Genomic DNA, 11,383 nt, shown 5'->3' on the forward strand with positions numbered 1-11,383 from the left:
GATCAGACGGCGAAGGCGAAGGCATGGAGGAATGTGGCCACATCTGTCGGAATAGAAGGTATTTTTATTTTGTTGTTGTTTATCTACCTCTGTATAACGTATACGCTGCTGCCGGTAGTCTCCGTTACATAGTGACCAACGTTCTATGCAGTCGGTAGTGTAATCAACTGTGTTTTTAATATACTGTCGATCAGTTTAGGTTTACCTTTTCTTGTAAATCTGTGCAGAACAAGAGTGCAGAAAGAAGTGGAAGTATCTCAGAGACAGATATGCAAAAGAGAGGCGCAGTGAGCTGGAGAAGAAGAGCGGGTCCGCTAAAGAATATAAAAAAAAGTGGAAATACCTGACAGTACTTAGCTTTCTTGAGCCGCATTTAAAAGAAAGGCCTACTAGCAGTAACTACAGTCAGCCAGGAGCGTCATCTTTTATGGAGTCTGAGCCTGAGGTGTCAGAGGAGGTGATGTCTCTCTTAAGGCCAATGATCTCTCCTCAGAGTCAGGCAGAGGTCAGTTATTATTATATTATTATAATGTAATATATATATTATTAAAATTATTATTTGTGTGTGTTCTTGTTATTCTTTTTAGCCTATGTCTTTTTTCTTTTTTCTTTTTAACTCTCAGTTTACATTGTTGGCCTAGGTGCCAGAATTGGAAATTAAAAAGTCAGGTTATTTGACTGGAAAAATGTTAGAAAAAAAAGGTAACACTTTATTTTAAGGGGTCCTTGTTCCTGTGTATCTACCTAATTAATTACAGTGTAATTACCTATGTAACCGTATGTAATAACATGTACTTACATTGTAAATACATAGTGTATTTTGGTGTACTTACAGGTCCTTGTTACACTTGTAATAAGAAAGGCTTGTGCCAAGAGAGAGGCCACTTTGGCATTTCTTATTACAAGTGTAACAAGGACCTGTAAGTACATCAAAATACACTATGTATTTACAATGTAAGTACATGTTATTACATACGGTTACATAGGTAATTGCACTGTAATTAATTAGGTAGATACACAGGAACAAGGACCCCTTAAAATAAAGTGTTACCAAAAAAGAACCCCAACAACAACAACAACAACAACAACAACAACAAAAAACATTTTGTTTACAATGTGTGTTTTGTTTCCACAGATTGAGAGTGAAGAAGAGGATGACACACTGCCCCCCCCAGACACTGAACCACCAGCACCCCCACCAGCCCCCAAGAGAGGGAGACAAGTGCCACCCAGTCCTAAACTTACTGCCTATCAACAAACCATAATTGATACACTAAACAATCACAGAGAAGCTGATGAGGATGAGCACTTTCTGCTGTCCCTCACACCATCATTGAGAAGGCTGAGTAATCGAAAAAAAGCTCAAGCCCGTTTGAAAATACAAGAAATTCTCTTCCAACTTGAATTCGAAACTGACAATTAAAACACTCTTGTAAACACACACACACACAATCAGACCAATCAAAGACATTTAAATTATTATTTATTGGCATAGAATTATATTGTAGGATAGTTATTTTTGATTAATAAATACTTTTTGAATGTAGAAGAAGCCTGTGTTGTTCTGTTGTAGGCTATCAACTGTAGGCTTCTTTTTACAACACTTTATCCTGCCACGGTACTCTGCCATTAGGAGAGGAGAAGTACATCGTGTATTTCTCTCTAATGGCAGCTGCCTCCCTCGATGTGTTGTTGCTGCCGACTCTGGGGATATCCTGGACTGCACCCTGGGGATCTGATGGAGTTGGTGTGTGGGGGACGTCATTGCATTCAACATCCCACCGCAGAAAATTGTGGAGGATGCATGTGGCCTTCACTACTTCCTCTGCTACCTGTGGCGACACCCCAAGCACCCTCCTGTACAGCCTCCACTGGGTTGCTAGGATTCCGAAAGTGCACTCCACCATACGCCTAGCATGGGATAGCCGCAGATTGAAGACTCTCTTCTCAGCTGGCAGATGCTGTCCAGGGTAGGGCCTCATAATGTTGCGGCGAAGAGGAAAGGCCTCATCTGCGACAAAAGCATGTGGCAGGGGTCCTAAATGGTCTGCCTGCGGTAATGCCTTGTCGTCTGGCAGGCCAAGGTGTCCATGTCGCAGAGCCTTCCCAAAGGCAGAAGTAGCTAGGATGCCCCCATCACTGCTCCTGCCATAGGCACCCACATCCACTGCAATAAATCGATAGTGGGCGTCCACTACTGCCAGGAGTACAATAGAGAAACTGCCTTTGTAGTTCCAGTACTGGCTGCCACTGGAGGGAGGGGCCTGGATAACTACGTGTTTGCCGTCTATTGCTCCAATGCAGTTTGGGAATGACCACATCTTTTCATAATCGGATGCAATTTTTTTCCAGGCTTGAACTCCAGGAACAGGCATGTACTCCTCCCTTAAACAGCTCCAGATTGCCTCACACACACTCCGCACAATTCTGGCCACAGTACAAAATCCCACACGGTAGCTGAAGGCAATTGTCCTGAAGGAGTCTCCTGTTGAAAGATACCTGTCAAATATAAATATGGATTAGTCCACATAACATCAAAAACTGAAATGGTGAGACTGTAATGACTACAGGCAGCCTACATCAACATCATTCAGAGTAGCTTGGATAAAATCATCTGTAAAATGCTAGACATCCTGGACCATATTTAGTTGTTATTATTTGATGTAATGTCTGTTATATATTCAGTGTTGTGCAAATAACGTTGAAAAAGTGTCCTAATTAAATTACACAACTTTTTAAACGAATCACGGTAATCACATTATTTCAAAAGTAGCCTAATTAGTTACAGAGGTTGCTTTCGTCCTACTAGTTATTCTATTCCCTCAAAAAAAAAAAAAAAAAAGCAGCAAGACCGTGGAGCGGGCCGCTGTGTAGCTCAAGGCAGTTGTTTACATTATTACATTATTAAATTGTGACAACTCACCGTAAACAAATGCAGAGACGCTCAGCAGGGGTGATGGTCTCCCTATAGTTGGTCTGCATTTTGGCGATGGAGGGTCCGATTTTTTCCAGCACAACTTCAAACTGGACCTTGCTGAGTCTGAAATATGCCTTGAAACGCGCACCGTCAAAGCGCAGCTCCTGCACCAACCGGTGATATTCGCCCAGCTGTTTTCTTGCACGGTTGATTGTATGCATCCACATGCGTTTTGGAGGGACCTCGGCGTCCGTGTCTAAAGCTGCCACTAATGCGGTCATTAATTTCTTTCTGTCCATTGTATGCAAACTGAGTTAGAGAAACGTTGTAGCGTTTAGGCGGCTCGGATGAGAGACGACTCGTTTTGTAACCTAGTGACAGTAACATTCTAAGAGAGAGAGAGCGCGCTCCTAAAGCGCGTTTGGTGGACACAGCCGTTGGTCACGGGCGCTCAGAGCGCTGAAAACGCGTCTGGTGGACACGGCCCCTTAATGCGTGTGCAGCTGGCCTTACATTCCCTACACGACACTTAGGAACCTACCACGATTTTGAAAAACACTTAACTACGGCAATCCATTTTGGTTTTGGGTTCAGCAGGCACTAAGCTAGCATTCCAAGGCCCCCTATCTGCCTGAAGTTGTTTCTACTTGCACCAGTAGTTTTAGAATAGATTACAATAGAAATGTTCTCTCATGGTTGACTTGTGAAAATTGAGTTGTCATTTGTTAACTATAAACTATGTACAGTAGCAGCTTATCAACATTCTGAACACTTGTTGGGGTAATTGTTGTTGATTTTTTTGTTTTGCCAACATTTGGTTTGCTGGCTGCAAAGTTGCTTGTGCGCCTACAACCATGATGAAGTCAGAAAGCAGGACTAACTAACATGTAACAGTAACAACCTCAAACAGTTTGCCCATTACTATATATCCCCAATACACTCAGATTTCTAAAGGGGCTTTTGATGTTAAACAGTTCCAAACAATAAATAAAAATCCAGTGTTTTCTATCAAATCTGTGTATAGTTGAGCTGCTTTTGTTGGCATACTAGCAGTCCCATTTCAGTCTGTGTTTGACAAAGCAGTAAATACATACTCCCGACATAGGAGGTAAAGATTTCTCCTGTCAGTGTGGCCTTCATTTTCATCAATCAGCATCTGAACCTCTGCTAGCTGCTGCTCGTTCAATAGACAATCAAATTCAGGGACCACGAGCACACCATCCACATCTTCTCCGTAATCAGCCGCTACATCCCAGTCGATGTCCGGCTCTTGAATGTCCTGAAAGTTGGACAAGACAGAGTAACACACCACTTCATCATTCCATATTTACAGGATCTCATGTAATCAGTTTTCCCAAAAGTTATGGCTTTAAATATTATCTGAAGATAATTAATGGGGTTTTTAAAACTATGCAATGAACTGATATGATCAGATGTTCAGATTTGAATAGTACTATAGTAAATAAGTAGTACTTGAGTAAAAGTCTTAAATTATCTGATATTAAATGTACCTAACTCTCAAAAGTAATTTTCTGGTAATAAATGTATTAAGTATTAAAAGCACAAGAAATAGTGCAGTGCTTAAGTAAATGTACTTCATTACATTACATCACTGTCTAGTGGAGCATTTCAATGCTACATTAAATTAATCTTTGCGCAAATTCATGCAGGACACGGAAGTCTCAAGCCCCAGCTGTACTCAGCTGACAGCCAGCCCATTAGTCTTTATCCAATCACATTCATTCTCCAGCCATAGGCGGCCTATTTAAATCTAGGCTGTCACACTGATCTCCCCTTCTACACCGCTGCACACAGCTGCCACTGTCAAAGCCTGCCTCCTCCACCCCAGCTTCCACCCTCTCAGTGTCTCAGAGTCTTCAATGGCTCCATTATCTTCTCAGTGCTTTCATTCCACTCCGGGGGTTATTGCACTCTCTGGAGTGACATAGCATGCGCTTGTCAATCCAGGGAGGTTCCGGAGTGGAGCCTTCAGCGACAAACCTAACTGTATTCCATTTGTTGCAATAGGTCATTTGAAAAGGAAAAAAGTAACCTCAAGATTCTCCGGCTGGTCAACTGGTCGAAGCATCATTCCTGCGTGCCAAATCTGTTCAGGAGTTTTATTCCCTTCACTTCTGAGTGGGTGGTTGTTCCAGGCTTCCACAAAAGCCTCCAGGTCTGCCCTCAGTTTCGGAAGGAAGGTCATGTGGACTGCAAAAAGATCTTCTGTAGAGGACAGGGTAGTAGTAAGTCACTATGTTTACAAGTGCACACCATAACACACCATACAAGTATTACATTACATATAAAGTTGCCTTCTGTAAATACATCCATGATGTCTTTTCCTGAAATTTTAAACCATTTTGTAAATTCAAATGAGAAATGATCTGCGATGAGCCATTATTCCATTACAGTAGCCCTGACATTTGTTAACCAATCTAATCCTGTTGAAATTGACCACTCCTAAAACGACTAGTGCCATCTTTGTTTTCGCCCGAAGTTATATGACCGGTACCTCTGGAGGACACATCAAGAAGATGATCAGTCTCTAGGCTGTGGAGTTGCTGGTAATAGTTTGAAGTCACACACGTCCTGACATCACGCCACAAGCGCTCAATCCTACGGATATGGAAATTAATATTCTTTCAACCTCATAATAGAAAATTCAAGGATTTGATAACATGTCAAAATGTTGTAAATTTACACACAATAGACTAGACTATAGATTATTTATTAGCTTTTGTATTGGCGTGCAAAATTTAAAAAGACCTTTGATTGTGGACGCTTTTTCCTGACATGAAGCTCCCACGATCCGTACCACGAACGGTAAACATGTACCTGGCAATTTCCACATTCTCCACTCCCTGATCACCTCTTACCCTGTAGTGCACACACACAGATGACCAAAGACTGTTACAATCTGATAACACAAGGAGTGGCAGAGTATAAGAAAGTACGTTATTAAACCTTTAACATTAAAATCCCAGAGTCTATGCTGAAGTTCTTTCTGACAATACTACAAATGTGTCTGTACATTGCAGCTTAAAACAAAAACACTTACCTTGAGGGTATGCCATGCATGTCACAGGCTGTTTTGAAAGCAGAAAATGCTGTGGATGCCCGGTTATTTGTTGCAGCATTCAAGCACATCACCTGTGTTATGATAAAAACAGTTTTCATACATGTATATATAATATTTTTATGTATTTTACACATAAAATAGTTGAGTAGTAGTGAGCAGTAGTTGAAATATAAGGTAAACCAAAACCAGAGAACAACTGGTTTTTCACTTTTATTGTTAAATCAAAAACAGAAAAACCAAATAATGCATCATACATTTGTTTATCCTAATCATCAAACAAGATGAACACAGCTTTGGACTGAGATAATACCCTTGTGCAATAGATTTTTCTCCCTTGTCAACAGATGGAAACAGTATGCATTTTACAACAAAACCTGGCTGTTAAACCTCCTTAAGAATTCCAGTGTTTTGTTTCATTTGTTAACCATCTGTATACAATATGGAATTATTAGATTTACACCCTATGGCAACTTTGCTTACACAGTGAATGCCAACTCATGAAAAGACCCAGTCAAATGAAAAATAAAATGTTACCTTTCTGGAGTAGCCATCCACTGCACCAAAAAGTACAATGTTGTATCTGTTGGAACATAATAAAGCACTACATTACTACTTTTAACCTGGATTTTTATTGTGGAAATGTTATGGCAATGTACTGGTGCTTTGACTGCTATCAGTGTCTGCATAATTATATTAAAGGGGACATATTATGCTCATTTCTGCTTCTTGACATGGTACCTTGATGTCTAAGAGTAATGTTAGTAACATGCTTTGGTCAGAAAAACCAAAAAATTGAGCACAGCTGGTTCTCTACCCACCAGTTTCACAGCCCTGCTCTAAACGGTCGGTTTAGAATCTTCGCTCTGGTAGCTGAGGTAACCATGGGAGCGAGGGCTTGAATATTCACATCACCCGGCTTGTGATGTAATAAGCCGGGTGAAAATTAAAACGGCTTGTTTAGAAACACATTTTCTGACTATGGCAATTTACAAAATGTTCACGTAGTTGTCAAAACTTATGTTTAAGGGGTGAGGAGGCACTCTGGATACGCAAATACACATACTAAAGCAATGAAAAAGTGAGTTTTGCATAATATGTCCCCTTTAAACATTTTCTGAAACAATCTTTTCAACAGTACTGACCTGATCAGTTTGTGGTTGGTGTCCACATGCCACAGTGAAAGGGGCCCCCTCACAGAGTAGGTTCTGCGCACAATGCAGCCGAGTCTCGTCAGTCTGGAAAGAATTCCAAGTGAGTCGACTCGGTGCATTGATGCAGTCACTCTCCTCCACTGCACATGCATTCCAACTGACTTCAGCCTCCCTTTAACCATACGATACCCTGCTGTTGGCATTTCGGTTTTTATTTGTTGGACTGCATCATCTAGCTCCTCGTCAGTTACGTTGCTGTAATTCTGTCTAGCGGAGAGGCCAGATTCCCTCATCCGCCGATTGACTGTGCTGGCTGAAACACCAAGTAACTGAGCAATGCACTTCACAGAGAGATTTATCTCCAACAGCTCCATCAGTTTGTCTTCTTCTATGATGTACCTGGGCCGACCCATCTCCCCAGCTACAGTCTGAACAGTGTTGCGGGTAAGATCAGCATTTTCAATGCTGTCCATTACTAGCCTCAGGATTTCCTGTAAGGCCTGTGAAATTTCTGGGGGGACATTTACATGTCTTGACAGTGCTTCCCAGAGATACAGCTCTTGCCGACATGTGAATTGAAGGAAATCGAGGTCCAGAGGTGCTCTTGAAAGAGCTGACCCCAATTTGGTGATGAGCCTGGAGATCATCTCCCGTCTGAGAGTGCCCTGTTGACATGGAAAACAGGACTTATTAAGATTGTATTGAAAAATTAGAACCTTTGTTTGCATAAAACGTTTCATACACAACAAAGACAGATGAAAAGAAAAAATTCATATAAAAAACAAGTAAATGCTATTAATATAAGACATATTTATGATCACAAAAAAAGAAGGGACTTTGCCATGAAAAAGTTAGGAAATCATTGCCTATAGGGCCATTCCATGTAAACACAAACAAAATTCACAACAGGGATTTTCTCGAAAAATGAATTAGGGATTCTGTATATGTATACTGACCACTCCACAAATAATTTATTTTTCACCTGAACATGCAGGAGACCCAGAGGAAACTTGGTTACATGTATTCATTTAAATATTTCTTGCTAAATGTTTACAGTAATCAAATTAATAAAAGTGTATTTTTTTACTCAATCTGTTATTATCTAAAATTCATATGTCCACTAGTTTTAATTTTCTAAGAAACAAATTTTGACTACAGTGTTTGTCTATCAAATCTAGAGGGTATTTGTTCCTGCATGAAAAACGTATTCCTAAATACAGCTTCAGAGCTTTAAAAAACAACACTTTTTAAAAAACATGTTTTAATCTATGTACCCAGCGGATTCTCTTATTGAAACGTTTAACAAGAGGTGATGGGTAAACATACGTGATTAAAATGGTATAATGAAAAATACGCCATGATGATAATGATAACATTGGTGCATGACACCCGGGGGTCAAAGCCAGGGGGCGCTTTCCCAAGGATACTGAACGGGAGACAGACGATCAGCCACCATGAATGGTCAAAGTCCTCAAGTAAGTTTATTGTTTAATGTTGCTACAACTCAAAACACATCTCTTATATCATTACCATACTATATTGTAGCAACATTAAACAATAAACTTACTTAAGGACTTTGAGCAGCAAGGGTGTCTGGGCCGGGATACGAACCGGCGTCCAATGATGTAAAACTGAATGACTGACAGGATGCTTAACCACTAGACCATCATCACTGACACCATTCATGCAGTATTTATACTATATAAAACATAGCCCGCTAACATTGGATTAAAAAAAAAAATCATCTGAACTACGATAACTCTTTTTATGATTAGGCCTACTTATAAAATGGTTTATACATAAATATGCTGGCGTTTTAAATAGGTGACAATTTAAAAAAAAGGTCTGTTATTCATAGCAACAGTCTATTTTACAGATATTACAGCATCCCTTAATCCCTTGCTGTTGTTATGTTATCGGAGATCAATGTTAAGTAAATTGCTCGGTTTTTAAACAATGCCATTAATAACGTTATTAGGCTACTTACATGCAAATCTTCAGGAGTCACCGCCATTGTAGCTACCGTCTTGTGTCTTCCTCCTCTTCCTCTTCTTCTTCTTTTTTAATTGTTTTAATTTTAATTTTAATTTATCTTCGTCTTCTTCTTCTGCTTCCAACCAGGCTTCCAACTTGCCGCTGACACACAACTTCCTGTCTGTGGCGGAAGCTGTCATCAGCAAAAAACAGAAAAGGCACCCACGTGGGGGTGTGTTTCTGTTTGCCGTTGTGACCAATCATAAGAGGGCCAGGCTGGCCCCTTGGTCCCGCCCCCAAACTGTCAAAAGTCTGTGACTCGAGCGAGCAGAGCGCACAGAGGGAGAGAGGGAGAGAGCTGCAACAACCCAGCGCGCGCAAAGCAACTCCTTGTGCGCGTGCCGTAGAGTTTAATATACACATCACGATGCATTTTTAAGCTCTTGCTGTGTATTTTTACTCGCTCGCATCTCCCTGTACGTTCTCGGTTGTTGAATTTGTGCGGGCAAGGACTAAAAAGGTGCGCGCGGCAGTTAACTCTGCGCGTGTGATATAAGATAATTTGCGCGTGTGTGTGTTTTATCGCTCGCTCAACCGAAATATAAACAAAAACATATCAAGACCGTCGCGTAAACGTGCGCGCCGACCTCAGTGTTAAAATGACTTGAATTGAACCCCAGTACCTTTCTGATCATGTGGCCCCACCTGACGGCTGAGGCCCTAAACAACTGCATAGAGTGTTTATGCCAGGGGCCGGCCCTGATGTTGACCATGTTACCAACTATAATGGACAACTAGAATATTTGTCTTTTTTTTTCTCTATCAAACGTATTTAGTTTTCACCAATGACAAATATCTATAAAAGGCTCATTACACAAAATATTGTCCAAGTTAGCTCAAAGCCAGCATGAGTCAGCATCTTAAAATCTATAAATTATACTCATGTGTTTTTTTTTTTAGAGGGGATATTGTGAATATTTGTGAAACGTCATACCATTTTTTACAATTAGTTTTTTACAATCTGGACGTTATACGGTCCAAATTGTAAAAAAAAAAAAAAAAAAAACAAACAAACAAAAAAAACGCTAATTATCCTTTAACATTAGAGGGTGTAAATCATCATGAACTAGCTGTCAAGGATATTGGCCTCCTCGTAGATCCTCAATACTCACCACACCTTGGATGCCCTGATGGCACTGTCCACTGCCTGTGTTGCCCTCCATCAGTTTTGGAAATAAAGTGCCCATCAAAATATTCAACTCTGGCAATAAGTACGTACATGTATGTATCTTGTCCAGGTACATGTATGTACCTTGTCCAGGTACAGGGATAAATGGCAATGTGCAAGTTAACAGCAGCCTATTTTGTTGTCTGGACAACAAAACAGTGCCACATTCAGTGCATAGCTTTTCCTGAGCGGTATTGGATTCAAACACAGGCCAAATGACATGTATTTTACAGGCAACATGTCCTACATGAAATCTGCACTCAACTCATGCTAAAGCAGCGGGAGATGGCTCAAAAACATGTGTATGCAAAAGAGTTGTCAGGTTCAGTGTTAGACTGTGTGCTACATGTAAGGGTGTTGGTCTGAAAAGGCATCGATCTACTCCATGGCTGTGTTCACAGTGTCAGATGAATCTACGTTACCCACACATTAATAGGTCCATTTTCGATGAATATATCGTTTTGTCTTTATAGTTATTTTGATATATTATTTAGTGGTAGACTCGCCCAGTATTTCACTTATGTGGGCTTTTATTTTCCTCTCCAGTTCTTTGTTGTGACGTTTTAGAGCAGCATTTTCACTCTGCAGATCCTCGATACCTTTCCTAGAAAGATCTGTCCCAACTGATGTGCTCTCATACCTGGAGCTTTCACAACCGTTTCAGTCACTTAATCGAGCAGCTCTTCGGTTAGTTTTTTTGTTTTGTTTTTTTTTAGTATATTTTTTGGCTTTATTTGATAGCACAGTGAGGCCTAGTCCACACGAGCCCGGGTATTTTTGAAACCGTGAACATATGTTCCCGGTTGTATGTCCTGTCCACATGCAACCGCGCTTTTGGAACCCTGAAACTGTGGTTTTTTGAAACCGGAGTCCAGGGTGGGGTTTTGGGCCGGGGTTGGTTTCACCGGGTGCGTGTGGACACTGCAACCGTGATTGTTTTACTCGTTTACGTCATAGCTGCACACGTACTGATGTAAACACTGCCAGCCCGCAGAGGTTGTTTGCAGCTGTTTGCAGGTGAGCTCGCAAAA

General features: G+C 40.8%; 1 protein-coding gene across 1 annotated transcript; it reads right to left on the reverse strand.

Moving 5' to 3' along the window:
- Nucleotides 1-1,595: 1,595 nt before the first annotated feature.
- On the reverse strand, nucleotides 1,596-9,164 carry LOC146970621 (uncharacterized). Its single transcript, XM_085805935.1, has 9 exons — nucleotides 9,138-9,164; nucleotides 7,142-7,815; nucleotides 6,534-6,579; nucleotides 5,979-6,070; nucleotides 5,687-5,797; nucleotides 5,433-5,536; nucleotides 4,971-5,143; nucleotides 4,019-4,196; nucleotides 1,596-2,293 (listed from the first exon to the last, which is right to left on the reverse strand). Exons 1-9 carry the CDS (start codon nucleotides 9,162-9,164, stop codon nucleotides 1,596-1,598), a joined length of 2,103 nt encoding a protein of 700 aa, XP_085662061.1.
- Between the last annotated feature and the right edge of the window lie 2,219 nt (nucleotides 9,165-11,383).

Source organism: Trachurus japonicus, chromosome 17 (genome assembly GCF_045865225.1).
Source record: "Trachurus japonicus isolate A0001 chromosome 17, Traja_1.0".
In the NCBI taxonomy this organism is placed as follows: domain Eukaryota; kingdom Metazoa; phylum Chordata; class Actinopteri; order Carangiformes; family Carangidae; genus Trachurus; species Trachurus japonicus.